The sequence below is a fragment of the Ceratotherium simum genome, chromosome 2 (assembly GCF_057802395.1).
Source record: "Ceratotherium simum simum isolate JZ-2026a chromosome 2, ASM5780239v1, whole genome shotgun sequence".
Lineage (NCBI taxonomy): Eukaryota > Metazoa > Chordata > Mammalia > Perissodactyla > Rhinocerotidae > Ceratotherium > Ceratotherium simum.
The window spans coordinates 34,672,208-34,698,158 of record NC_141901.1 but is presented as its reverse complement, the minus strand read 5'-3'; the positions used below and the strand labels follow the sequence as shown (position 1 = coordinate 34,698,158).

General features: G+C 52.1%; 3 protein-coding genes across 3 annotated transcripts; 2 read left to right on the top strand and 1 right to left on the bottom strand.

Annotated features, from left to right (window-relative positions):
- Positions 1-583: 583 nt before the first annotated feature.
- Positions 584-9,613, bottom strand: ADAMTS4 (ADAM metallopeptidase with thrombospondin type 1 motif 4). Its single transcript, XM_004443685.3, has 9 exons — positions 7,824-9,613; positions 6,399-6,722; positions 6,010-6,142; positions 5,275-5,445; positions 4,206-4,492; positions 3,913-4,099; positions 3,483-3,658; positions 2,321-2,496; positions 584-1,807 (listed from the first exon to the last, which is right to left on the bottom strand). Exons 1-9 carry the CDS (start codon positions 8,559-8,561, stop codon positions 1,381-1,383), a joined length of 2,619 nt encoding a protein of 872 aa, XP_004443742.1. The 5' UTR covers positions 8,562-9,613; the 3' UTR covers positions 584-1,380.
- Positions 9,614-11,972: 2,359 nt separating this feature from the next.
- Positions 11,973-20,255, top strand: NDUFS2 (NADH:ubiquinone oxidoreductase core subunit S2). The gene is made up of 14 exons (XM_004443686.3): positions 11,973-12,303; positions 13,064-13,170; positions 14,608-14,798; positions 16,374-16,494; positions 16,674-16,786; positions 17,048-17,122; positions 17,299-17,376; positions 17,520-17,605; positions 17,818-17,937; positions 18,631-18,760; positions 19,303-19,398; positions 19,572-19,655; positions 19,796-19,853; positions 20,040-20,255. The coding sequence occupies exons 1-14, from the start codon at positions 12,209-12,211 to the stop codon at positions 20,075-20,077; spliced, it is 1,392 nt and encodes a 463-aa protein (XP_004443743.1). The 5' UTR covers positions 11,973-12,208; the 3' UTR covers positions 20,078-20,255.
- A 536-nt stretch (positions 20,256-20,791) lies between these two features.
- FCER1G (Fc epsilon receptor Ig) lies at positions 20,792-24,129 on the top strand. The gene is made up of 5 exons (XM_004443688.3): positions 20,792-20,946; positions 22,842-22,933; positions 23,095-23,130; positions 23,588-23,608; positions 23,769-24,129. Exons 1-5 carry the CDS (start codon positions 20,898-20,900, stop codon positions 23,829-23,831), a joined length of 261 nt encoding a protein of 86 aa, XP_004443745.1. The 5' UTR covers positions 20,792-20,897; the 3' UTR covers positions 23,832-24,129.
- Positions 24,130-25,951: the final 1,822 nt, after the last annotated feature.

Here is a 25,951-nt window from a genome sequence, read left to right as displayed (position 1 = left end):
TAGTCCTAGTGCCCATGGGTAACCTGACCCATGGGCACAGCCTGTACTATTTTGAAAATATTGTAACATTTGTTCCCAGAACACCCTGTGGGAACAGGTGTTATTAGCCCCCTTGCACATATGAGCAACCTAAGGCACAGCATCAGTGACTTCCCAACACTACCAGCTAATAAGATGCTGAACCCCAACTCAAATTCAGACCCAGCGGCTCCCACTCCGGTGCTCTTGCTACCACAACAGTTCCCCCAGAGCCCTTGACTCGCACTCACTACGCTGCTTGTTTGTGTTGAAGTAGTTGTTCTTGTTATCTTTGCACCTTCACCGTTCTTATCAATTGTGCTTGTAGCCAAGTGTTTATCATGTCTCCATGATCAGGAGCCTCCAGAGATCAGGACAGAATCGTCCTTTTCTGACAGTCCCTTAGAACCCACGATAGCGTTCTGCCAACCAAAGGAACTGAGCCTGGGGTAAAGGCAGGCACCACTGAAGTGGATCTTCACCACCTTCAAGTGCATTGCAAACTCCATGGACAGTGAAGGTGGACAGAAAGGTGACGACAATAACTAACGGTACCTGCTATCTGTTGAGCACTTATCAAGTGCAAGGCATTATGCTAGTTCTTTATTTACATTATTTAATCCTCACAACAAATTTCCAAGGGAGGTATTATTATTGACAAGTAAGAAAACTAATCTTCAGAGATGAGGAGCCAGGGTACAACCCACATCTGTCTGACTCCAAAAGGAGAACATAAATAGCAGAATTCAATTTATACTTTAAAAATATGATAATCTCTTACTCCCTGAAGGCCTATCCTACCCTTGACTCTTCCTTTCCCAGAAAATAAAATTCAGGGAGAGGAAAGCAGGGCAGGATGTACCTCATACCTAAACATACACCCACCCACATACACACACACACATTTTCTCACACGCAAACACACACAGATCACTTATGCCTATCATTACCACCCTGGATTTCCTAGCCAGAGTGAGGGCTATGAGGGGTGGGGGTCAGTTTTCCCAGGACCGTAGCCCTCATCTCCTTCCCTGGCGCTAAATAAAAGTGAATAAATACTAAATAAATACAACTGGGGCCCACCCTGCCTTCCCCCTCCCTCCTGTGACCAGCAGGGCAGAGGGGGCAGTTTAGATAGAAGACTGTCTCCCAGCCGCTTCCATCCATCACCCATCACTGCCTTCCAGGGCAGAAAACCAGGGCAGGACCAGCCTGCGAATTAGGAATAGAGGAGGGGCGGGGCTCACCCTCACAGTCCCTCCCCCCACTGAGTCGTAGCGTGAGGCAGCTGCAGAAGCCCCTTCTTTCTCCCAGCTAAGTCCGAGGCCCCGGTGCCCAGAAAGGGCAGCCGGGATGGTGAGGTTATTTCCTGCCCGCCCAGGGGCGCCGCCGGAGGATCTCCAGAATCTGTGCCTTGCGGTGCAGCCAGTCCTGGGGAGGGGGGCGTGGCGTTGAAGGGGCTGGCCGGGGCACGAAGAAGCTGTATCGGAGGCGTGCCTTCTGGGGGTTGCCAGCCACCAGGACCTGCAGTGTTAAGGGCTGGGCCAGTGGCCCGTGGCCTGACAATGTCTCGGAGGCTGCAGTGGCCCCACTGTAGCGCAAGCTGACTGCTCCGGGCAGTGCCACGTCTGTGGGGGAGGGCATCAGCGTGTATTCACCATTGAGTGCATAGGAGCCATCTGCGAGCTTCAGGGCCAGGTAGAGGCTCCGGAGACCAGGGGTCCCCTGCTGCCGGACAAGGATGTGGGTGGCCCCCGCAGGAATAGTGACCACATCATTGTATCCGTACCTATGTGGAAGGAGTAGAGGGGGGCTCAGCATCTTCCTAGGTCTCCTCAGCCTTTCTGAGCTGTGTTTGTATGATCATATGCATGTATATGGGTTTTGTAGAGGGTTGTCTCCCCAGACCTATGTGGGCCATCCAGCCTAGATCTGAGCTACATGCAAATATGCCCTCCTCCCTCTCCTTCTTATCTCTGGGGCTTTACACCTGCTGCCTCCTTATTGAGATGCCCTTCTAAGCCCACTTTCTTGGTGCCTGTCCAATTCCCACTCTCCCTCCAGGAAGAAGGTCACCTCTTGGGGAAGCCTTCCCTGATGCTCACAAGGGCCCTCACAGCAGCCCAGGCTGACACCTGTTGAATAGGTGGGACATTGTGCCGAACCTGCTTATTTGCCTGTGTCCCCCACCCCAGATTTTAAGCTCTTTGAGAGGACAAACAGTGTTGAGTTCACCTCTGTATCCCCAGGGCCCAGAACAGTGTCCAGGAAGGTGGGAGGAGGAAACAAATAGTGAACGAACCTGAATTTTTTGAAGGAGCCAGACTGCTTGCTGCAGCCAGAACCATCCCCACCGCACACCATGCACTTGTCAAACTTCTTTTTGGAGCCAATGACGCGATCACAGCCGGCATGGATACAACGGCCCTGGACACAGACCGAGGAGCTGTCCGGGGAACAGGGGGTCCCGTCTACCACCTGAGGAGAAGAGAAAAAGTGATGCAAAAGGTTATTGCTAAGTCAAGAGGGGATGGTAAGCCAAGCAAGACCCACATCCCATCAGGCAGAGGATGTCAGGAAAGTCGGGTGAGGGAGGGGATGTGGACGGAGTGTGTGGAGTGAGCGGCAGTCACTAAAGGATGATAATTGTAATGACAATAATGATGATAAAAGCTGCCATTTTCAGAGCACTCACTATGAATCAGGCACTGTGCTAAGGGCTTTATAAACATGAATATAAATCTCACAACCACTATTTGAGGTTTCTAGAGACGGAACACTGAGGTTTAGAAAGATTAAGGAACTTGCAGGCAACTGGCAAGTGGAGGAGCCAAGATGGGAACAGCAGGTCTGTCTGAGTCTGAATACCAAGCCCTAAACCTTGATGGTAGCATCCCAGATGGACACTAGAGGGCAGCCAACATGTAGGAATTCTCCCCAGGGAAGGGGTGAGGGAGCAAAACTGCTAGGGCTTGTTCTTTCTTCTTCAGCCTCCAACCTCCCACCCTATCACAGAGAGGGAGTACAGGGACTGTCTCCAACAGGCCTGTCCAGTGAGGGGCGGGCCGTCCCTGAGCTGAATGAGACCACCACTGTAATTTGACAGAGGAGCCCAAGGAAAGGGGGTTGAAGACTTGCCCAGAAAGGTACATACTTCCCTTCTCACTGGAAGTGAGATAGAGCACTGGAGATAGAGCACTGGAAGATAGGGAGAGAGAGGAAAAGAAACCGAGGGAGATGGGGCAGGCAAGAGCAGCCTGACTGGCAACTTCTCCAGAGTCCCGGGCTAACAGGTTTTCCAAATACCCATGGATGGATGAGTCTGAGTGGCCCCCCGGGCTGGCCTGGCCTGGTTGTGGGAATGCCAGCAGTGATGCTGTTTGGGAGGATCTTTACCAACAGAAAGCAGAGGGACTGCTGGGGAATGTGTGAGCAGAGGGGCCTGGGGGCATCTTGGTCCTCACCCGTGGCTCCAGCACATAATAGTAGCCCAGTGCCTGGGCCTGGCAGGTGAGTTTGCACTGGTCCCGGGGGGCCACACCCGCATAGCGAGGGACCCAGTCCATAGGCCCTGGGAAGCTCTTGAAGAGGTCAGTGCGGTGGTTGTAGGCAGCACACTGCTCTTCACGGAAGGTCAATGCTGTAGGGGTAGAATGCACAGTCAGAATCCTCTCTCCTCACACTGCCCCACCAGCGCCTCCAGCTCGCCCCTCAGACCTCCAGACAGCATGGCACCTCTCTCTCCCCCAAACTGCCAGGGAAGGTTCCTGAAGGGTAGAGTCACTCCCCTCAACAGCAGGGACAGTCAATACCTCCTTGGTCCCCACACTCAAGCAACAATCGTTCCTGCTCTACCAATCCCTCTCAAGGGCTCCCAGGCCTCCCATTCCTCACCTGAGCCAGTTGGGCAGTCCTGGGTGTTGCAGGAACGGAAGCGGGTTCGGCGACCCTCACAGTACTTGCCACCATTTCGGGGGACGGGCCGCGTGCAGTCGCGGGAGGAGAACTGGACACCACCCCCACAGCTCCGAGAGCAGTCGCCCCATGATCCCCAGGGACCCCAGCCACCAGCCTGTGGGATCTGCAAAAGCACAGAAGGGAAGGGTGGGATAAATATACTCTTCTGGGCTCAGGGCCAGTCCCCACTCCCCCAGGCCCTCTGCCCCACCCCTGCCCTGGGATCTCACATTGAAGTCCTGCAGCTGGTCCATGTGGAGGCAGCGGCCACCCATGCAAGCCTGTGCAGGCCCGCAGGGGGTGCCATCGGCCCAGGGTGAATGCTTGGTCTGGCACATGGCATGGCCATTGAGATGGCCAGAGCACCAGAGGGCAGCACAGGGCGGTGGCAGCTGCGGACAATGGCGTGAGTCAGGCCCAAAAGTCAGCTGGCACTGGCGGTCAGCATCATAGTCCTTGCCAGGGAAAGTCACCGGCAGATGCAGGGGAGCCTCTGGCTTGTCTAAGAGACAGTGCCCTGGGAAGGAGGTAGGGGTATGATGTCAGCGATGGGTTGAGGGGTGTCAACTGATTGCCACCAAAGGCTTGGGCTCCCTGGGGCCTGAGGGATCCTAAAATCCAAATCCTAGGGCTGGAAGAAGCTTAAAATAGCAGCTACAATTTATTGGTTACTTATTATGTGATAAGCATTGGCTAAATGCTTGACCAACACTATTTCATTTAATCATGGCCAACACTTATGAGGTAGTTACCATTATAATGCCTATTGTATAGACCAGCTACACAGGGATGAAGTAACTTACTCACAGTCACATCTACACAGTCACACATCTACACATTCACACATCTACACAGTCACACAGCTAAAGGACAGAATCAGGATAGGAGCCCAAAGCACTAAGTCTCCCAACCTCTTCTAACCAGCTACAGAATTCTTGAGTCTGCTTCTCATCAACAACCCCGCCCAGTAGTAGTCATCCTGCTGGGCTTGCACACCTCAAGTGACAAGGCAGTCACCTCCTTCACAGCCAGCCCAGTCCAGTGTTGGATAGTTCTGGCCCTTAGAAAGTCAGTTCTAATTCTATTGAGCCAAATTTTGCCTCCTTTAGCTGTGCTATTTATTCTGGGAGGAAGTGGGAACCACGCAATGACAGTAGCATTTGTCACTCCAGCCCATACTGCAGAGGGAGCACATTTGAGGGAGTCAATTTGGCTTAGGAAAAATGCAGCGGAAGAGACAGTACAGTGGGGGCCATGAACTGAGTCCTGCACAGGGAAAGGGGAGTGCCATCTACTTACCATAGCCATTGTCCAGGAAGTCAGTGATGAAGCGGGCACTGCAGGGGGACCAAGGCTCCTCAGGATCCACATGAGCCATCACAGGAGCCATGACATGGCGGGAGGTGCCCCCAGGCCCATTCAGACCGACACATGGCTTTGAGTTGTCATGGAGCATGTTGAAGACGTGGCCTGTGAGAGCAGGGGCTCTGTTAGGGTCCAAGGGTCCCATCCCTGTGCCCTCAGGTGGCTGCAGGCCCATCATAAACCTGGTTGCAGCTGTGGACAGTCAGATCCATTCCCCATCCCACCCTGATCCCAATCCCCTTCTGGTGCTCTGAGGGCTCCTCAATATGTAGCCCCCACTGCTCTGTCTCCTGTTCCTCCAACATACACTCAGGGCCTTTTCTACCAACTTTTCCTTGTAGTCAACATTACCAACGCTGAACCCATCCATTTCCATCACTGACTCTTGTGAATAATATCTCTCTCAATACTATGCCATCCCCCTCCAAACACATATACACACAGAACTCACAGTAGGTTTCCATACACTATCTCATTTAATAGAAAAATCTAAATGTTTGTCTACACCCAGAACAGAGAAGGATAATGGCCCTGGACCTAGGCCTGGGGAGGAGAAAGAAACACCATGTGATCCCCATTTGCACTCTGGTGAGCTCACTGTCTCCTCACCTCACCCCTGATACCTCTCCCATCCATCCCAGGTGCCCACTGACCCCACCCCCACCTTACCCAGTTCATGAGCAGCAGTGAAGGCCGATTGGAGCCCATCATCCTCCACAATAGCACAGCTCCGAGCTGGGTCACACACAGTGCCCACATCAGCCATGCCCAGAGTGTCACAAGTAGAGACCCCACACAGGTCCTGTGGAGAGGGATCATAGAAGATGCATGAGGAACCAAGACACTATTGGGTTCAGTCCATTGGGCTGGGATCCTGATTAATGGGGACCTGGGCACTGAGTACCCAGCACCGCCAGGGCCCAGACAGCATTGGTGGTATGGCTGGGCCCAGGCACTATGTTGCACAACTCCAGGGGCACCATTTACATCACAGTCTACGCAGTGGTGCTTCTTGGAGTTGTGCAGTGGGTGGCCTGTGATGCTGATGGGGGCCTCACCTGACGGGTAAACAGAATGGCTGTGTCAAAGTGGTCAGGGTCCGAGTCCTCAGGGGTGTTGAGACCTCGCTGCCAGGCACAGAAGCTGCGCAGGGTCTGGGCGGCACTGGGTCCCACTTGGGGCCCTTCCTCGCCAGGTCCCAGAATCACTAGCCGAGTCACCACCAAGCTGACAGGGTTGCGGATGCTTGGGTGCTTGAAGGCCTTGGCTGCTGCTGCCATAACTGTCAGCAGGTAGCGCTTTAGCCCCGCACCGTGAAATGCTGCCATCTTGTCATCTGCCACCACCAGGGTCTCCACAAACCTGCTCAGTGAAGCAAAGCGCTGGAGAGACAAAAGGAGAGGAAGATCCTGAAATAGCCTTCCAGACCCATGGATCGCTTCTCCCCTCCCTTACTCCCTGGGTCTGGAACTCAGCAGAGCCAGCTGGGCTGCACATACCCCACAGGATTCTTGATGGGTCTTGGTTGGGCCCTCCCCCCAACCCCAAATCCCAGGGCTTCTGTGGTAACTCTGAGAAATCAGCTGTTGCTTCTGAGAAGGGGAGGAGGGGGAGGTGCCACGTCCCAGGGCTGTGTGGGCCCCAGAGGTGAAAAGCAGCTGGGACTGCCTCTAGGAGGGGCTTTGGGGTCCCCCAGGCCTGAATGTGGCTGGGGGCCTGCAGGACTGGGGCTAGAGGGCTGGGCTGCAACGTGTCTGCTCTGTGTGGTTGGAGGAACAATTCAGTCAGCAGCTAGGGCGAGGGCCAGATCTCAGCGTGGCGGGTGTAGAGGGAGCGTCTGGTCTGGATTAAAGCTAGAGAGGGAGGGAGGGAAGAAGGGGGAGACCGGCAGCGGGAGAGAGGAAAGGATGGAGCCTCAGGCAGCCCTGCAGTCAGTCCACAGTGTGGGAAAGGGACCGACCAGAAGGGGGAATGGGATGCCTTTCCTGCTCTGTTCACTCCTACCCTAGTTTGCAGTTTGTCAAAGCAATTTTGAAGGCAGCATCAGAAGCCAGAGGCTAATCCCTTGGGCCTCAAACTTCACTTCTTTAGCTGGTGGGGTAAAAATCAAATCTGGGGCATAGAAAAGAGTCAAGGCCAATGGGCCGTTAGGAGAGCCTTATGCTGGGGACTGTGCCGGTAGGATGCCATGGCCAGGCAGAGGAGGGGTGGGGAGAGGGAGCAGTCATTCCCAGCACAGAGGCTCTGACCCACCTCTGGGAACCCTCCTTGGAATCAGTGGTCTCGCCAGGAGAAGGGTTGGGCCAGGGAGAAGCCAGAGCCTTCCCAAGAAAGGAAACTAGTGCAAAGAGGAAAGGCAGGCAGAAGGGAGGGAAGCAGCAGAATGGCCAGAAGTGGAAGTGGGTGGAGAGAGGGTGAATAGGGGTCAGTAGGACAGATATGGCGGGAGGACACTGCAGGACACAGACTCCAGGGCTGCCTACCTTGGCTCTTCGGGGCCTGGGACTGGGGTTCCCGTGAGGAGCCTGGACGTTGCACATGGGGCCCTGGTCGCTGGCAGGACTCTTCCGGCGTAGAATGTGAGCCCCAGGTCCCCCGGCAGAGTTCGGGGTGCCTCCGTCCAGGGGCTGGATGTGGAGTTCGGTCCCCCGATACTGCAGCACCCCTAACAGGGCTCCCCCATCCCAGTGCAGAGATGCCACTGACTCCGGATCTCCGTTGATGGTGCCGGTGAGGTAGGTGCCCGGCTCTGCCCCGCCAAGCAGCTCAGGTGCCCGGCCCAGGTACTGCACCGTCAGCCCCTCGACCCGCACGCCGGGATCCTGCTCCAGCTCTAGTAGCAGCGTCTCCCCAAAGGCAGGCAAGCGGTACAACAGCCTGGCAGGGGCACCCAAACCAGGCAGGACGCTACCGTTGAGCTTCTCTGGAAACACGATCTCCTCCTCCCGGGGGAGGGGGCTGGCTGGCCGGGCTGAGGGCAGGAGGCAGGCCAGCAGCAGCAGAAGCAGCTGCGCCAGCCCAGAGACGGGCACGGTGGGGAGCAGCAGGCAGGGTTGGACTCCCCACAGCCAGCAGCCCGCCAAGCCCCTCCCGGGATGCGAGTCCGACCGGGACATGGCACTGATGCTGCAGCTGGGAGGGACCGAGGCCGTCTGGGCACTAAGTCCTTCACACCCTGGCTTTGGAAAGCTCCTCTCTGCAGGTTGGGGGCTCAGACTCATGCCAGAGTCAGAGACAGAGTTTTCAGAAGGGCTGGGGACCTTCAGAGGAGATGGAGAAAACTTAGCCCTTAGGCTTAGGAGCAGTGCCTAGTGGCCTTACTCCTCCAAACTCTCTTCCCACACCCTCCTCTCCTGGATCTTTGTCTCTCCCTGCCTGTGCCTTCTGCAGCTTCTCTGGCCTCTCCCTCTGTACTCCCTCAGACTCTTTCTGGCTTCGCCTCTGTGCCTGCCCTTTCTCTGCCTCCTTCCGCTGTGCCTTTGTCTCTGTCTCTCTCCTCCTCTCTCTCCCGTGTCTATGTGTCTGTGGGTCTCCCTGTAGGTCCTTCCCAGCCTCTCTCCGCGCCAGCTCTTTTAAGCACACTGAGCCTCTGCGATTGGCTGAGCTATAAGCCATTCAGCCAGGAGCTCTGCTGGTAGGACTCAGATGGGTGTCTCATTGCTTCCCAAAAATCCTAGTTTTTGTTTTCCTTTAAAAAAAAAATGGGACTTGCCCAGGGGAGGGGAATCTCTAGCAGCCGGATGGATCATAGGCACTGGGCCAACTGATGACATAGGCTTTTCCCAAACCCCACAGTCGGCTCTCAGCTGTCTCTTTCCCTTTTTGGTGGGACAGAGCCCCAGGAGGAGTAGGATGTCAGGGAAAGGGCCTGGCCAACACGCACAGAAAGGACCATGGTCCTGGGAGAATTCTTGCTCCCACTGTCTAACCTGGCATGGCCTCCCTTTTCCCAGGGCTCCCTCAAGCTGCCCTCTGCCCTGAGAGACTGGTGTCCAGGGCTGAGGCAACTGAGTGAGCTGCAAGGGAAAGACAGTGGGGAACAGGTAAGGAAGCATCAAGGGGGCAGAACAAAGAAAGGAGGTGGTCTGATATGGCTCAGGATGGGACCAGGCAGTTGGAGAGAGTACAGGAGGCAGGAGATGGGACAGGCAAGGAGACAGTGATCGGGGAGTACTGCCCAAGGGTAGGATGAGTCTGCTTAGAATGGGCATGTGGAGTGGGCAGAGGATAAGGCGGGAGGGGTTAATCACTTTTCCTTTTATAGGAGGATCCAGGGTGGCACCTCCTCTTTTCTAATGTCCAGTCCCTTCTCTCCCTCAGGCTCCCCCTTCCTGAGTTACCACTACCTGCCCCCTCCAAAGCCTGAACAGCCATTCCGCCTCCACTCCCCCCAAAGCTCCCCCTCCCCACTTCCTGACTCCCCATTTCCCTGGCCCAGCTCCCAGTAGCTTCCCCCAGGCTCTTGGCCCTGCTCCTACCCACTCCCAACTGCCCTAAACCCTCCCCCAGCCTCAAGTCAGCCAGCCCTCAGCACCGGAAAGACTTGCTTTCTCAGGAACCCAGAGGCACCAAGTGTCAATCTATCTGAGGGAATCCCCATCTGGCTCCTTTTTCTGGCCCCACCTCGTCCTGAGAACCCAATCGTTCCTGGAATATCTAGTAATCTTTTATTTCTCATTCCCAATGGGACAAGGAGAGGGTGGAGGCAGCATTGTGTATACAGGGAAATTAGGGTACTGAGAGAAATGGAACCCAGTGCCCGGGATGGGGACAGTGCCTGGGGAGGAAGAGGTAGTGCTACGGAGAAGAAGCAAACTGATTCCCTTGGTTCTGGAGCAGAGAGAACTCAGCAAAGAGGTCTTGGGGGCGGACTATCAAGGCAAGGAAGGAAAGGGTTCAGAAGTAGGGGCACTTTCTGCTCACCCCATGCTCTGGCCACTCCTTTCCCCAGGATATCCCCAGGAAGGAGAGGGCAGTCAGCAGTCCCTTTCCTTTCCCAGAGGCAGACCACCTGTCCCTGCCCCCATTCCTCTAGTCACTCTCTGCCTTGTCACCTCCTGTCCCCCACATCATATCCGCCAGAATACTTCCCTTTCCCCTCCTTTCCTGCTCAGGTCACTAATATCTGCCCTGGTGCCCATCACTTCCTGTATCACCCACCCCCTTGTAACTGCCAGACCCACCTCTTGACCCACCACACGCCCTGACCCTGGCCCTAAGTGGAGGGGGTTGGGGCTTCACGAGTCAGACAAAGGATGGGAGACCAGAAGGGGCAGGGGCAAGAGGAGCTATCACCAGAGGACTCTTATGGCCTCTTTCCACCCCCCCATCTGAGATGAGGACAAAGGGGGTGACTAAGCAGTGAGAGACAAAGGGTCTTAGAGTTGCAGCAGCAGTGTGTGGGGGGGTGTTGGCAGCAGGGAGAAGGCACAAAAGATGCAGTGTCCTAGGCAGCCCCCCCAGGAGCCCTCACCCCAGTCCCAGCTCAAGTTGCCCCCACGGCCAAGCAGCCCAGAGTCTATCCTGACTTCTCTCAGGCTGGCTTAGGGCAAATAAATGCAGTCCCCCCATCGCCCTCCCCCACCATCACATTTACTGTGTTCCAACTACAGAGGGAGAGAAGGCCCAGGGAAGGGGGGATGAGAGGTCCAGGGAGGCAGAGCCTCTGCAGGGCTCTGTGGGGGCTGCCCAGTCTACCCAGGTCCCAGTCAGTTCCCACAGCCAGGGATATGGCCTCACCCTTTGGTACGGTTCCCATTAGGTCAACTCCCAGGCTAGAAGTCTGGCTTTCCCCTCTTTCCCGGTAGCTAAGAGTTCCCTGTCTCTGCCACTTGCCTGGTTTGTCTGCCCCACCCTGCTGCACTGCTGGTGGGCTGTGTCCCAGGGACCCTGTTGGGGGAGATCTGGGGAAGGCCTCTTTCCAGGCTCAGAGTGGGAGGGCTGTGCAAACTCAACGGGTGGCCCAGCTGGAGCTGGGCTTGGAGGCAGAGGGCAAGAACAGGAACTAGCCTCCAAGGCTGGAAAACTCTTTGTACCTTCCATACAGAATTGGGATCAGACTCCTGGTGCTACCACATTTCTATGCCTTTGGCCAGGACTGAGACAGAGTCAGAAAGACAGGAGGGAAAAGAGACTGACCCAGGATGGAATTGGGGTGCGAGGCATTTCTAAGGGCACTTCCTGGGTCTGTAATTCTGTAGGTTCTGGAAGCCTGGCAGGTATTAGGGTCACCCATAGGGGACCTCCCCGCCTCATCTGGGGAGCGGTGGCCCCTACACACCCCGGCAGCCCGCTTCAATGCTGGTGGCCTTGGCTTCCTACTTTTTTCGTTGGTTTGACGGGAGCTCTCGGACTCGCCCAGCTCCACTTTGGCCCTTTTCCCTAACCTATTAAGCCATCTGGAAATTAGCTAGCTTCCCCTGCTCCGAATCTTTTGGGTTCGGGGACGAGGAGGTAATTGGCAAGGCCTGGGGCTACCCCGCGCTTGCTCGGACACAACGCGAAAGCAGGACTACAACACAAGGCGGCCAGGCGGGGGAGTGGGGAAGGACTCTGCGCGCGTGCGCCGGGCCGGCGCCGGGCACTTTCTAAGGCACACGGGCGGGCTCTGCGGGAGAGCGCGGTGCAGCGTTGCTCCTGGCAGCAGTGCCTCGAGCTCACGCTTGGAAAAGCCAGTCGGAGGAGTGCGCAGAACCGCCCTCAGCCTCCGGTATTTAAACGAAAGTGACGCCGAGGCGCAGAACCCGGTCGGCGACCCCGCCAGCTTCCAAGAGGGCGGCTGCATTGTGCCAATAGACGAGAAGCCCTCAGGGAGGCGCGCAGGAGGCACTTCCGGCCGGTTCTCCTCCCCTCAGTCTGCAGCGGTAAGATGGCGGCGCTGCGGGCTCTGTGCAGCCTCCGCGGCATCGCGGCCCAAGGGCTGCGGCCCGGGGCTGGGGCCAGACTGCCGCTTCAGCCCAGCAGGTGAGACCCAGGGCAGCCCTCGACGCGCTGTCCCCAAGGCTAGAGTTTCTCGAATCTGGGGGCTGCACAGGCCCTGTGACCCCCTAGGAAAGAATGACTCAGGCCTGTGACCCCTCGCCCAGGTCGGCTGTCTCGAGCTCCAGGATGCAGTGGCGCCTGCTCTGGTTGAGGGAGGGAAGAGGGTCTTGAGCTCGTCCTGCCAGGGGTGAAATCAGTTGAGCGGAGACCCTGCCCCTCAATGTTAGTGATGGTGTCACCTTCACCTTACTCTCTGCTGCTTCTCGCAAACCCCGAACTCCATCACGGGCGGGTTGCGGCTGGTGAAAAGTCTCCTTAAACACTGTGGGAGAAGAGGAAAGCACCGCTGCTGCTCTGGGCGGACTTGAGCTGAGCCAAGGAGCCAGCATGCCCCACCCCCCGTTTCTTTTCTTAGTCTTCGGTTGACCTTGACTAAACACCTTTCTCGCATTCATATTCACCAGAAGGAAATATGAATATGAGGAGAATTTGAAGGAGCTAGGATTCCCAGCCTTGCACGCACAGGGATGAGGGGTGAGGAGATTCCAGGAATAAGTTGTTTGTAGGAATGGAACCTCCAGAGTTGCAGCTTGTTCTGCCAAAGCTACACTAACTCTGTGTGACTGACTTGGCGTTGACGAATCCAAGACACCCTTCCCTGGGCCGACTTGCGAGTGAATGGGAATAGAGGAACCAAGAACTGTTCAGGCCCTTTGTCTAGGATCTGTCTTTAACTCCCCAGAGGTGCTCGGCAATGGCAGCCAGATGTGGAATGGGCAGAGCAGTTTGGGGGAGCTGTCATGTATCCCACCAAGGAAACAGCCCACTGGAAGCCTCCACCTTGGAATGGTAAGTGCCCACAGCTGCTGTCCCAACCCACACCGACGCCGGCCCGAGATGATTTGTAAGCGCTCTTGAGCTCTCTGTCTTAGGCAAGTTTTAGCCCCCACCCTTTTTGCTTCTTTCACCATGCAATTCAACAAACATAATAATACTGATACTAGAAAGTATTTGTCAAGTAGAGAAGGAAAGGAAGAACATTCCAGGAGAAAAGAAAGAGTAGATTCCAGCCAACCCTTGAAGGTACCTACTAAATTTATACCTTTAGCTTTATCTTTTTCCAGAGGTTCAGTATATTTCCATTTCCCTCAATGGACAAGGTGATTTTCCCGCTGGCACCCAAATGAAACCTTCCTGAATACAAAACATTTTTTTCCCCATCAAAACTAGCTCTTCCTTGTGACTTTTTGATTTTGATCTGTGGCACCCCCTTTCTTCTATTCCCTCAGGATTGAAACTTTTTAGTCATCTTTGGCTCTTTTCTCTCTCTTGCCCTCCATGTCTACGTCCAATAAGTCACCAAACCATGCAGATTCTTTCATAATATTTCACATCTGGTCATCTCTGCCTCTCTTGTTCAGATTTATTTGTATTAGACCTTCATTTTTTGAGGAGTCTTTTCCTTGCGTTCCTGCCATTGATCTAGTCCCCCTCCAGCTATCCTATACAATGTCGTCACCTTCATCTTCCCCAAACATCATTTTACCATGTCAGTCATTCTCTTGCTAAAAAACTTTCAAAGGCATTTCCAGTTACCTTTCAATACGTACTAGCTAGGCCGCTTACTTGGTAACTTGTAAATTGGACCTGTGTTACTAGTTTCTCACGTGTACTTATTTCCCAAATTAAATTATAAGCTTCTTGAGGGTAAAAACTGTCATTTGGTAGTGGTAAGAATTAAGTATACATTTTGTGCTTGGTTGGCCATTCATCAAATACATTTGGAGGGCAGTATATCATAATGGTTACGAGTGTGGACCCTGGAGCTGAACAGACTAGTTAAATCCTGGCTCTGCCACTTACTAACTCTATGAGAAGTCACTTACCCTTCCTGGCCTTAGTTTCTCCAATAAAATGGGGATAATAATAGTACCTACTACTCATATGATTGTTGTGAGAATTAAATTAATTAAAATAAGTAAGTGCTTAGATTAGTACCTGGCATGTAATAAGGGCTATATAAGTTTTATCTATTATCATTATTATTATTATTTTTAAAAAAGTATTCTGGGAGACATGGAAAGATGTTCATGGTCCCCCTCATCAGAAAGCTTAGATCTCCCTTCCCTTTTTCCCATCTAATGGGCTTCCTGGTTATGTTGGAGATGAGGAAATTAACAGAGTATGGAATGGTGAGATGGAAGATCTATAGGGAGAGGTCCTGCTGTCTCTTGGGGGTTCTCAAGGGAATTACCATTTGGCTCTGAACTATTTCCCACTTCTCAGATGTGGACCCTCCAAAGGACACAATGGTGTCGAACCTGACCCTGAACTTTGGCCCCCAGCACCCAGCAGCCCATGGAGTCCTGCGACTAGTGATGGAATTGAGTGGGGAAATGGTGCGGAAGTGTGACCCTCACATCGGGCTGCTGCACCGAGGCACTGAGAAGCTCATTGAATACAAGACCTATCTGCAGGTGTGGGGGGTGCACAGGGGCCTGTTGACACGACCTGGGGATGCTTTAGCCTGGGACTTTGCCAGTTTGCTGCCCCAAAACCCCAGAGGAGGAAGGTGTTGAGGGGAGTAGCCCGTTGAGGTTATTAGGACGGTCTTGGTTGGGAAGATGAAGGGATGTGGCAGGCGATGATGCTTGACTTGAATCATCTGGATTTGATTTATCCAGCGGAAATGCTTGGAGTCAGAGCTACATGCCCAGCTTTTCTCTGGCTGACTTTTGGCTGGCCCCGTTACCCTTACTCTAGTGCCTCAGTTTCCCTGCTCTTCTGTCATACTAGTACGTCAAAGCTGGCGTCCCTAGGGGCAGGGAAAGAGGAGAGAGACGTCAGCTTCCAAGGATTAACAGCTGATTCTTGTATCTTCCAGCTGTCTAAGTTTGTTTTCGAAATACTCAGTGAGTCAGAGTGACCGGGAGGGAGTTTATGACAGAGTTTGCCGTTTTTAAGAGAACTCTGTGACCCTAGTGGTGAGGGTCAGATTTGAAGGAATTGAATCTGGGATAGGAATCTGAAGTTTTTTTCTTACTGTCATGAAGAAAGTTCTTGATAACAGAGGATGATGGGGTTAAGATTTAGAATGAGCTGACTAGAATGTGATTCCCCCAGAGAGTCCAGGCAGTGATGGTTTCTGGTCCCAGAGTCCATGGAGTTAACCCCAGTAGCATTATCCCATGTCACAATGACATCAGGACGAGAACTGGCTGTCCCAAAGAAGGATGTCTTAGATCCGCCTCCTTCCTGTAAGCTGAAGCTAGTTTGGCGCACAATGAGGACTTAGCTTTTCTTGGCATTCTGGGGGAAGAACCATTTCTACCCAACCATTCCTACCAGAAACCAATCCCATCCTTCTCGGTGCTCTGTTTTCCTCAAGTCCCTCACTTCCAGATAGTCCTAAGACTGATTAACCTTTCTCCTTCAGTATCTCAGAGGAGCACTCCTCTTTGACAGAGGCGTCACTCGGACCAGGACTGTTGGCAGTGGTGTACTGGAGCCAGCTCATCCTGGCTTATAAGAACAGATTGTTAATTTTCAGGAATTTTGTGAGTCAATTGTTAAACACAGCCATTATTAAAAAGTAAATTATATTAGCTTACGATTTAATACATGATATTAAAAACCAAAGTAAGAAGTACTCAAAACTTATCACTTCCTTATTTTACTACATTTTACTATGCTGTGCTCTTGAGATATTTACTTTTATTGTATTTGTATGGTGGAAATACTTTATAACAGTGTGCTACTCTGCCCAGTGCTGTGTTCAGTTATGTAATCTTGGTAGCTTAAAATTGGCTCTGGTAGGAGTATTTTCACCATGGAAATTGGCAAACACGACCTCTTTGGAGAGCTGGCTTTTAAACATTTACTAGTATACCACTGGATATTGGGATGTTTCATCTGGCCTTGCCAGGGCTCCTGAGACTGGGAAGGCTTGTGCAGTACCGACCTTTTATGCCCACTGAGAGCAATGCTTCTGGCAGCCAGGCTGAGGGCTCCTGGGCCTGTTATATGTGACCCAGACTTCCCCCTCTTCACAGGCCCTTCCATACTTTGACCGGCTAGACTATGTGTCCATGATGTGTAATGAACAGGCCTACTCACTGGCTGTGGAGAAGTTGCTTAACATCCAGCCTCCACCCCGGGCACAGTGGATCCGAGGTATGCCCCATCCCCTTCTACGGTCCACTATGAGTACAGCAGTGCCCCCACCACCCTTCCATTCTCCGTCTTAGGAGCACTGAACTCAAGCTTAGTATGCAGACCCCGGGCTCTTACCCAGAACTGCTCTGTCAGCCTGGATCCTTGGCTCCTATATCCTTGTCTTCACCTCTCTACAGTGCTGTTTGGAGAAATCACACGACTTTTGAACCACATCATGGCTGTGACCACACATGCCCTGGACATTGGGGCCATGACTCCTTTCTTCTGGATGTTTGAAGAAAGGGAGAAGGTAAGAGGAGGAAAGGGTAGAAACAGGGAAGGAGATAAGGGAAATGGAGAAGGTATGAAGGAGACAAGATTAAAAAGAGAGAGAGAACATAGGGAGAACATTTAGGAGGAGAAGATATTTAACCTGGGTTATATTCTTAAGGAACTCTGTCCTGAGGGGTTGGTTGGGCACAAGAAGGCAGGGGGCGGAGAAGTGCACCACCATGTTGTTGGACTTAGGGGGCCAGGACTTTGTCACTAATTCCCAGTGTGTCCTATCAAGATGTTTGAATTCTACGAGCGAGTGTCTGGGGCGCGGATGCATGCTGCTTACATCCGGCCAGGAGGTGTGCACCAGGTGAGCAGGCTCCCCTGCCTCCCTGAACTTCCAGTCCATGCCTGTATCCTCTGTGGCCACTGGAGGGCAGTGCTGGCTGATGGAACTGCTAATCTTGTAGCCCTGGGCTGGGAGGCTGAGCTGGCCCTCAGTGGAGGCTCTGCTGTACTCACTATCATCCTTCATTTGGCTTCTAGGACCTACCTCTTGGGCTTATGGATGACATTTATGAGTTTTCTAAGAACTTCTCTCTTCGAATTGATGAGTTAGAGGAGGTAAGAGAGGAGTCAGTGGGAAAAATCCCCCTTTTCCCCTCAAGAAGGGCTTGTGGGGTTTTAGTCCCCAGTTGTAAAGAAATACAGAGGTGTTTGAAGGGAGTTATGAAGAGTGTTCACACACCAATTTTCTTGATCAACAGATGCTGACCAACAATAGAATCTGGCGAAATCGGACAGTCGACATTGGGGTTGTAACAGCAGAAGACGCACTTAACTATGGTTTTAGGTGGGAGGAATAAGACTTCCCTCCTTAGGGATGGGGGGTGGTTCCGGCCTGACATTTTGGCTTCAGGAGTATGTGGCACCTTCCTTGCCATGTTCTGAGTTTGTATCCCATGCCCAGAGTATGGGGGAGGGAAAGGGAAGACCAAGGAAGACAGTGTGCCTCTTTTCCTGGTTTGTGGAAAGTGACCCTTGTTCCCATTATACTCTCTACAGTGGAGTGATGCTCCGGGGTTCAGGCATCCAGTGGGACCTGCGGAAGACCCAGCCCTATGATGTTTATGACCAAGTGGAGTTTGATGTTCCTCTTGGCTCTAGAGGGGACTGCTATGATAGGTGAGGCCCAAATCCTTTCTTAGCTCATTGTCGAGCTAGTTGCCCCTATTTAATTTTTCTCTTGGCTACTTTCTTCTTTCCCATACATTCCAATATCTATTGGAGCTCTTATGTGTGTTAAACTAGGTTGCTTTTCAAAGCACTTTGACATATGTGATGCCTTATTTTACCCTCACGTTATCCTTATGTCTTAGATAGAACTAGTTTTGGCTGCACTTGATAGCTAAGAAAGCTGAGGCATAAAAGTTCGAGATTAGCCTGGAATTATTCTGTCAGTAGTGCTTGAGACTAGAATCCTCCTGATCCAGTACTCTTTCCACTAGATTCTAAGCTTCAAATTCCATTCTTGTTTACTGGCCCTGAATAAGACTTGCTACTGTTTTCTTTAAGCATCAGTTTTTCTCTCACCCATTCCGTAGTCCAGAAAGTGTTTGAGGGTAATTAAAGTGGGGAAATACTACAGGACATGGCCTGAGAAAATTAGGAGAGGATTTGGGGAAGGACCCAAAACTAGAATCAGAAGACTGTTGGTTTTATATGGGTGTCCAAGCCAAGCAGAGATGCTGTTGTAGGAGAAAAAAATGAGGCAAGTTAACTAGCACTTTTCAGGTTGGCCAAGGGCATCCCTCCCAGCCTCATATCTGATCCTCTGACAGTTGTTCTCTTGTTCTGAATCTGTCTCATCTACTTCAGGTACCTGTGTCGGGTGGAGGAGATGCGCCAGTCTCTTCGAATCATCTCACAGTGTCTGAACAAGATGCCTGCTGGAGAGATCAAAGTTGATGATGCCAAAGTGTCTCCACCTAAGCGAGCGGAGATGAAGGTTGGCTACAGGGAGAGGGAAAAGAGGTCTTGGAAAGGGGCCAGCAACCGGGGAGAAGTATCTTTGGATTAAATCCTACTTTTCAGTTTTGTTTTTTCAAAGAACCCACTGTATAAGATTCTTAACCTCCCATAGTCTCCTCTCTTATTCTGATCTTCTCTGCTCACTGACTTACATGTGGGTTTTGAGTCTCCCTAAGGGTAGAGATTATTTCCTGTGCTGGGGGAAGGCCTACGAAACAGTTTGGATATGGCTTGTCTTTTTTTTGTGAGGAAGATCAGCCCTGAGCTAACATCCAATGCCAGTCCTCCTCTTTTTGCCGAGGAAGATTGGCCCTGGGCTAACATCCGTGCCCATCTTCCTCTACTTTATATGGGACGCCGCCACGGGATGGCTTGACAAGCCGTGCGTAGGTGCGTGCCTGGGATCCGAACCTGTGACCCCTCGGGCCGCCGTAGCGGAGCACACACACTTAACCGCTATATTACCGGTCCGGCCCTTGGATCTGGCTTATTGATGCTCTTGTTTTTCTCTCTCTCCAGACTTCTATGGAGTCACTGATTCATCACTTTAAGTTGTATACTGAGGGCTACCAAGTTCCTCCAGGGGCCACATACACTGCCATTGAGGCTCCTAAGGTGAGGAGAAAAGGGAAGAAAAAGACAGTATGTGGAGTTGGTGACTGGAGACAGATGTTCAAATAAATGCTTGTTCATCAGTGACAGGACATGAGGGTGAAAGGAGAGGTTTTGTTGGCAGAGAAAAATGTTCTTCCTGTTGATGGAGGCAGCCAACCTTCTTTCTTGGACAGGGAGAGTTTGGGGTGTACCTGGTGTCTGATGGCAGCAGCCGCCCTTATCGGTGCAAGATCAAGGCTCCTGGTTTTGCCCATCTGGTAAGAACCAACCCAAATGACTCTAACTCCAATAAAGGAATCCAATAATTACTGACCTCGGTTGAGATTTTTATGAACCTTCCTTCCTTCTCCGACCCTGCTAATCTTGCCTAACATTGTTGCTATCTCAATCTCTCCAGGCCGGTTTGGACAAGATGTCTAAGGGACACATGTTGGCAGACGTCGTTGCCATCATAGGTACAAGGCCTATTGTAGAGATGTCCTAGACAAGGGGTTTGAGACCCTAATTGGGAACAGAAACTGAACACTTCCTGTTCAGCAGAGACTATGGGCATGGCCTTAGATCCTTAATCTTTTGGGCACAGTATTGAGTTCTGGATTCTTTGTAACACCACTTTTTCTCTCCTCCCCCTGACCTCCTAGGTACCCAAGATATTGTGTTTGGAGAAGTAGATCGGTGAGCAGAGGAAAGCATTTGATCTCCCTGCCCGTCAGCTTCCTCTGTGGAGCCTGCCTGTCGTTGGAAATGGGACTCTGTGTGTACATGTACGTGAACATGAGCACTGAGCTGTCAGGCTTTCTGTGCATGTATTAGAAAAGGAGACATTAAAATAAATTAGCCACCTTCTGGCCCCTATGCCCAAACTTCTAGTATGTCTTTTTCAGTATCTTATTGTCTTTCATTTTGATGGAAAACTTAGTGTTGTTTGACCCTCCACTTCTCTGTTAGACTGAGTTCTTAGCAGTTTTTCCTGTTCATCTCCGCCCCTTTCTCTGACTCTTGTCCTTTCCACTTCTCCATTCTCCATTTCCTCTTTTCCCCTTAGTTCCCCCCTGCCCAAGCTCTGCTGTCTATACAAATTGGTAAACTCAAATCAAGACTGGGGGTAAAGTTCCAGGGGGTAGGGATAGGGCTATCGTGGGGTCTCAGGGAATCTCGAGGGGCAGTTTATCACATGAGTGATAACATGTGGTACAGGGCTGGAGAGAGATGGCAGATTTAGACAGCCTTTCCCAAGCACGGGAGTCCCCGCTTTCTGTGGCAGTAGGACCTTGGTCACTGAAGGACTGAGGCGTGAGAGCTCAGATCTAGCTCCCTTAGTTGGCCCTTCCGGGAGCCGCCCGGCCTCTAGTGCAGGAAGGGGAAGGGGCCAAAGCTTGGGGGAAGGCGTGGCAGGAAGGGGGGAACTCTGTGGTCAGGGAGGCGCTCGCCGAGCACAGCTGCGCAGTGCCAGCAGAGCGTCCGATCCTGGCTCTCGGCCCTTCAGCCGCCTGCCCAAGATGGTTCCAGCAGTGGTCTTGCTCTTACTCCTTTTGGTTGACCAAGCAGGTGAGAGGGTTTGGTGAGGGACAGTGAGCTGGGCTCCAGGGTGGGAATCGAGGGCATGTTTCTGAGGGCCAAGGCAGGGAAAGACAGAGGAAGGCGGGCAGTGGGCCAATGGGCCCAGAGACCCTGAGCCTGGTCATATCGAGTCCCCGTCAGGGTGCAAGAGACATAGTTCCCTCCTTTCTTGTCCCCTTAACTTTTTCAGGATTGATGTGTAAGGCTTCCATTTGGCAAGGGAGGAGAGTGGTGGTATGACTTGAAAAGCTGGTCTGGGGAAAAGCTCCATTTCCCATGACCAGCATTTCCTGTGGGTGCCTTTGGTCTTGTCCACTGGGAGCTGACCTCTAGCTGGTTAAATAATATTTATAAAACCCCCTTTAGGAAGGCAGGGGCCTGTCCTTGTGCTTGGGAGTGAGGCAAGGATAGTCAAGATGCACAGATGGTATTGCTGCTTCTGTGGGTCATCACTAACATACCATCCTGTCAAGAGCTGATGTGAGGGTGGGCAGCGTGAAGTGCCCAATTCTAGTGACCTGAGCACCAGCTGAGAAATAGAGGCAGAAATGGGAAGGTCTCAACAGCTCTAAGGCTCCGCTCCTCTATTTACAAACTCTCACTTCTTGCTCTCTGGGTTGTCTATACTGGAAGGGCGTGTGTGTATGTGTTTTGAAGAGGGATCGTTACAGCTGGGTGTTGGGGAGGAAGGGTTAGTGAAACTTAAGGGAAACTGGGGAGATTGAAAGAGATCGACTGGGGAGATCCACCAGGCCAGCTGTGAAGCTAGAGGGAAGGGCTAAGTGAGCAGCCAGTCTGCTGCCATGAGATGAGGAGGGAGCAGGGGCTCTGAGGCATGAAGGAAAAGGCACGAGCTTTGAAAGCAGAAAACCTGGATTTGAGTTCCAGCTCTGTTACTAACTCTGGCCCCAAATGAGTTACTTAGCTTTTCCCGGCCTTGGTTTCGTCATCGGTAAAATGGCGATGATGTTTCCCTCACAGGGTAGTTTTGAGATTTATGCAATAGCGTATGTGAAGGAACGTCACAGGATAAAAAGTACTCTACCGATATCAGTCACATGACCATGAGCCCTGATAGGGGCCTGCAGCAGATAGGGGCTGGAGCTCAGACCCTATTTGATTTTTTTCATTGCACAAAACTTCCTCTCTCAGTGGCCCAGAATGAGTAACAGGGCAGAGTACCCAGAGACGGAATCCATACAGCTTGTGGTCATTCCCTGGAGCCTGGGCTAAGACACTCGCCCAGCCTTGTGTGCAGAGCCATCAGCATCTGTAAGGCCTGGGAAAGCAGACACCTTGTTTTTACACATTTATGTGTCTTGTGGTGGGACAGAAAGCAATAAGGGTGAGGCTATGAGGTGACCAATAATAGAGTAATTGCCTTCCCTCTCTTCCCCAGCTCACATCCTTCCTGTCCAGCCCTCAGCCACAGGTCACAGGACTTAGCAGAGACACTCCTGTGGTTTCTTTGCTGAAATTTATCACTGCCTCCCCTCACCCTACCCCTCTGGGCTGAGGTTTTGGTCTTAGGCCATTGAACTCAGATGTGTCCCTTGAGGGCTGTGAAGTGCTCAATGGTGCCTGAGGAACCAGCAGTGCAAAAAGGGGAGAGAGGGGGCTGAGAGGGAAGTCCTCAACACTTAGTACATGTCAGCCCCATCCCAACAGAACCCTTCACAATTCCTGCCCTACCCCTACCCTAGGGTGAGAGAGAAGAGGGATAGGTCAGAGAAATAGGAAGCCAGAGGGGAAGATCAAGTTTTCTCCTTTGGAACGCTCCCCTCCAGGCCGTGTCCTACCTCCCAGAACCCTTTCCCTCTCTCCTCTGGGCACTAGATCTTCCCTGATTCCTCTGACCCCATGGACACTCTCTTTCCCCTCAGCGGCCCTGGGAGAGCCTCAGCTCTGCTATATCCTGGATGCCATCCTGTTTTTGTATGGTATTGTCCTCACCCTGCTCTACTGTCGACTCAAGGTAAAGCTGGGGGAGGGTGGGGTGACGGCTGGAAGGAGAAGTCGGAGGGTGGTGGCAGCATGGCTTCAAGGAGAGGGAATAAAAGAGATTTCCCCACAGTTTTGAGGGGAGGGGGATGGGCCGCTAACTTCGCCTTACTCATTACCTTTCCCCTACTCCAGATCCAGGTGCGAAAGGCAGCTGTAGCCAACTATGAGGTATGGACCCTCCCACACCTGGGTATCAACAATTTTGCAGATTCTCAGCCCTTTTGGGGTTCAGCCTTGGGGTCTGGGGCCTCTGGGAGGGCATGAGTCTCAGGTGCTGATCTGCATAAGTTTCAAAGGAAGCTTTCTCCCTCCCACCCTCCCCCTGCCACATTACCCTACCCACCCTGCCACCTAGCAAAGTCACAAGTAAAATATTCAGCAGGTAACAAGGACGAGTCAAGTGCAGAGTGACACTGAGTATGTGAGAGAGTTGTATGTTGTGTGTATATGTGTGTTTGTGGCCCTGTGGACAAATGTGCATTCACACCCCAGAGTATCCATGTGAGTGCCTTCTAGCCCAAGGGGGCTAGCTACCCCTGGCCAGATAGCTCCCTGGGTGAAGAAGATGCTGAGGGGCCCTGAAGGAGGTGTGGGTGTCTAATGCCTTGCCCTTTTGCCTCTGCAGAAATCAGATGGCATTTACACGGTGAGTAAACCTGCCTCCCCCTCCTACCCCCCAGTCGCAGGAAGTCAGTAGAAGAGGGTGGGATTTTGAGTGACCTTCAGAAGGGGTAGGGTCTGTGGGGGTGGGTGGGAGCCCTGTGATGGGCTGAAGTTCCTGACTATCCTCTGGCCTCCACCTCCAGGGCTTGAGCACCCGGAACCAGGAGACATATGAGACCCTGAAGCATGAGAAACCGTCACAGTAACTTTAGAACAGATGCCCTTGGTCACATCCTTCTTCCGCTCCTGGTTCTCCTCCCAGCCCTCATGGTTGGCATCACACGTCTCCCTGCTGGTAATGCCAGCTGACCCTACCCCTGTAATGACGCTATGCCCCCATTAATGGACATCAGTGGTTCCTCCTCCCTGTCAAAGACCTATGCTCAGATGCTATTCATTAATGTTTATATTCTAGTCTCACCCCCGCACTCCACCCTTCCCCATCCCCAACTCGCTGTAAACAATGTAAAGGGAGTACCACCAATAAAGCCACCACAGACTGGACTCTATTCTTTCATTCATTTATTGTATATTTATTCAGTCTCCACTAGGCACTAGGCTAGATACTGTTTTGAGTAAGGCAGACTCAGTTCCTGACCTTGCAGAGCTCAAGTCTAATAGACTTCAGGCCTATTTTGCTCAATTGAGGGATGAATGCTGACTGTGACTGGGGGAAGGATGAGATCCTTGACCCCCAGGTTCTCTAGCCTGGAGCTGGAGCGGGGAGTAATGTGTTGGGCATCTAGGCACATTCAGAGACATTCGAACCTAACAAATGACTTCTGCATCCAGTTGGGCCTTCTGTGTCTGGCAACTGAACCAAGGTTGAGTTGTGAGGAAGCCTGGCTGTCCAACCCCAAATAGTCACCAATCTGGATCAGAGTGGGCTTCAGCACAGCTCACAATGTACATGCATAGGGGCATGAGCGTAGCTGAAAAGCCAAATGTGCAGAAGGGGTGGTATGACAAAGGCTTGTGTGATGTTCCTAATGGAAGGTTTTACGGGAACAATGAGTTTTCAGTGGGTTCTGGGGCAAGAGGGACCTTAGAGGGCCAGGTAGGGGTTGGAGGTGAGTAAGGCAAAGGGGAACAAGTCAGGTTCAGATGGGAGATTGGCTCCTCCAAGCACATAGGTGAGGGGCTAAGGAATCCCCCTTGTCAGTGCCTATCCTGTTTCCAGCTCTGCCAGGAGGCAGGATTCCTTGGAAGTATTTGAATCCCATCAGATGCTGCCAGTCCTCCCTCTGACCCAGCAGCCCTGTCAGAATGGGTCAGGAGTCCCCAGGCTTACCCCTGACAACACCCTGTGCTGGACAATACTTTGCACTGCATAGTGACTTCAACTTTTCAGTCTATTTTCCAGCTTATTGTACCATTTGATCTGCTCACTAACCCTGTGAGGAAATTCAGGGTCTTTGAAGTTAATTAACCTGTCCAAGTGACAGACTGAGATCTCTTTGTCCCCATACGTTTTGCCACATGAGAAAAAAATGGATACTGGGAAAGAAAGGGGAGGCAAGTAATTATAAGTGGTAAGGGTTTTGAAGGCCAGACTGAAGAGACTGATCAATATACAGAAGAAATTGGAGCCATCTCCAGTATTCGAAGAAAATATCTCATCTCAGATGAGATATGAGCAATGAGACAGGGTAGGGAAGTAACTATTTTAAAGGTAAAGTGGGAATAAACTTTTATTGGAAAATGCCTCATTTTCCCTTGCCCTACATTTTGGGATTGTGAGTCTCCTGCGTCAACCCAGACCGATTTCTATTCCATTTTGATTTAATCCAGGTATCACAGCTCCCAAAGTTTTTCTACTCCCACATGTCCACCAAGTTGGAGACCTGTCAGGCCTTTAACTGGCTATCATGTCTACTAGTTCCAGGCTCTAAGATGGCTACCAGGCCCGTTCTATGAATAGCACCCAGATAATAATGGGAGAGAGGCTTGGAATGGGTGTTCCCCAGACGGGGTCTAGGTGAGAGGTTTTTAATGGAAGGATTAGAGCACTTTTAGGGAGAGGAGTGAACCTACCACATCTTTTATTGTCAGATGGGGGAAAGCACAGTGTTCCCCTGGCTCAGAAGGGAAGGGAGGGTCTTGGGTGACACTTTTGGGTTCATTTTTTTGGGAAGCTTTCTCCTCTTCATAGAATAATGAAGAGGAAATTCTGAGGGGTGCCCTTATTTCCTGTGACCTCCAGGAGTCCAGAGAGTCAGTTCGTGAATCTTTCATGCCTTTCACAGTTCCATGTCCAATGCAAAGGCTCTTTAGTCTCCACTGCAGAGCCGTTCCCAGGCCTGTAGGAAGATTCCTCGGGTTTGGA

Coding starts and splice junctions, on each gene's coding strand:
- ADAMTS4 (XM_004443685.3), bottom strand. CDS start 8,561: ATGAGTCTGAGCCCCCAACCTGCAGAGAGGAGCTTTCCAAAGCCAGGG. Junction 5,446..6,009: donor CACTGCTGCTCATGAACTGG/GTAAGGTGGGGG, acceptor CTGCTCTCACAG/GCCACGTCTTCAACATGCTC. Junction 4,100..4,205: donor ACCAGCTGCAGGACTTCAAT/GTGAGATCCCAG, acceptor GTGCTTTTGCAG/ATCCCACAGGCTGGTGGCTG.
- FCER1G (XM_004443688.3), top strand. CDS start 20,898: ATGGTTCCAGCAGTGGTCTTGCTCTTACTCCTTTTGGTTGACCAAGCA. Junction 20,947..22,841: donor CCTTTTGGTTGACCAAGCAG/GTGAGAGGGTTT, acceptor CTTTCCCCTCAG/CGGCCCTGGGAGAGCCTCAG. Junction 23,131..23,587: donor CAGCTGTAGCCAACTATGAG/GTATGGACCCTC, acceptor TTGCCTCTGCAG/AAATCAGATGGCATTTACAC.
- NDUFS2 (XM_004443686.3), top strand. CDS start 12,209: ATGGCGGCGCTGCGGGCTCTGTGCAGCCTCCGCGGCATCGCGGCCCAA. Junction 14,799..16,373: donor AATACAAGACCTATCTGCAG/GTGTGGGGGGTG, acceptor CCCTCTTCACAG/GCCCTTCCATACTTTGACCG. Junction 19,399..19,571: donor CTGCCATTGAGGCTCCTAAG/GTGAGGAGAAAA, acceptor TTTCTTGGACAG/GGAGAGTTTGGGGTGTACCT.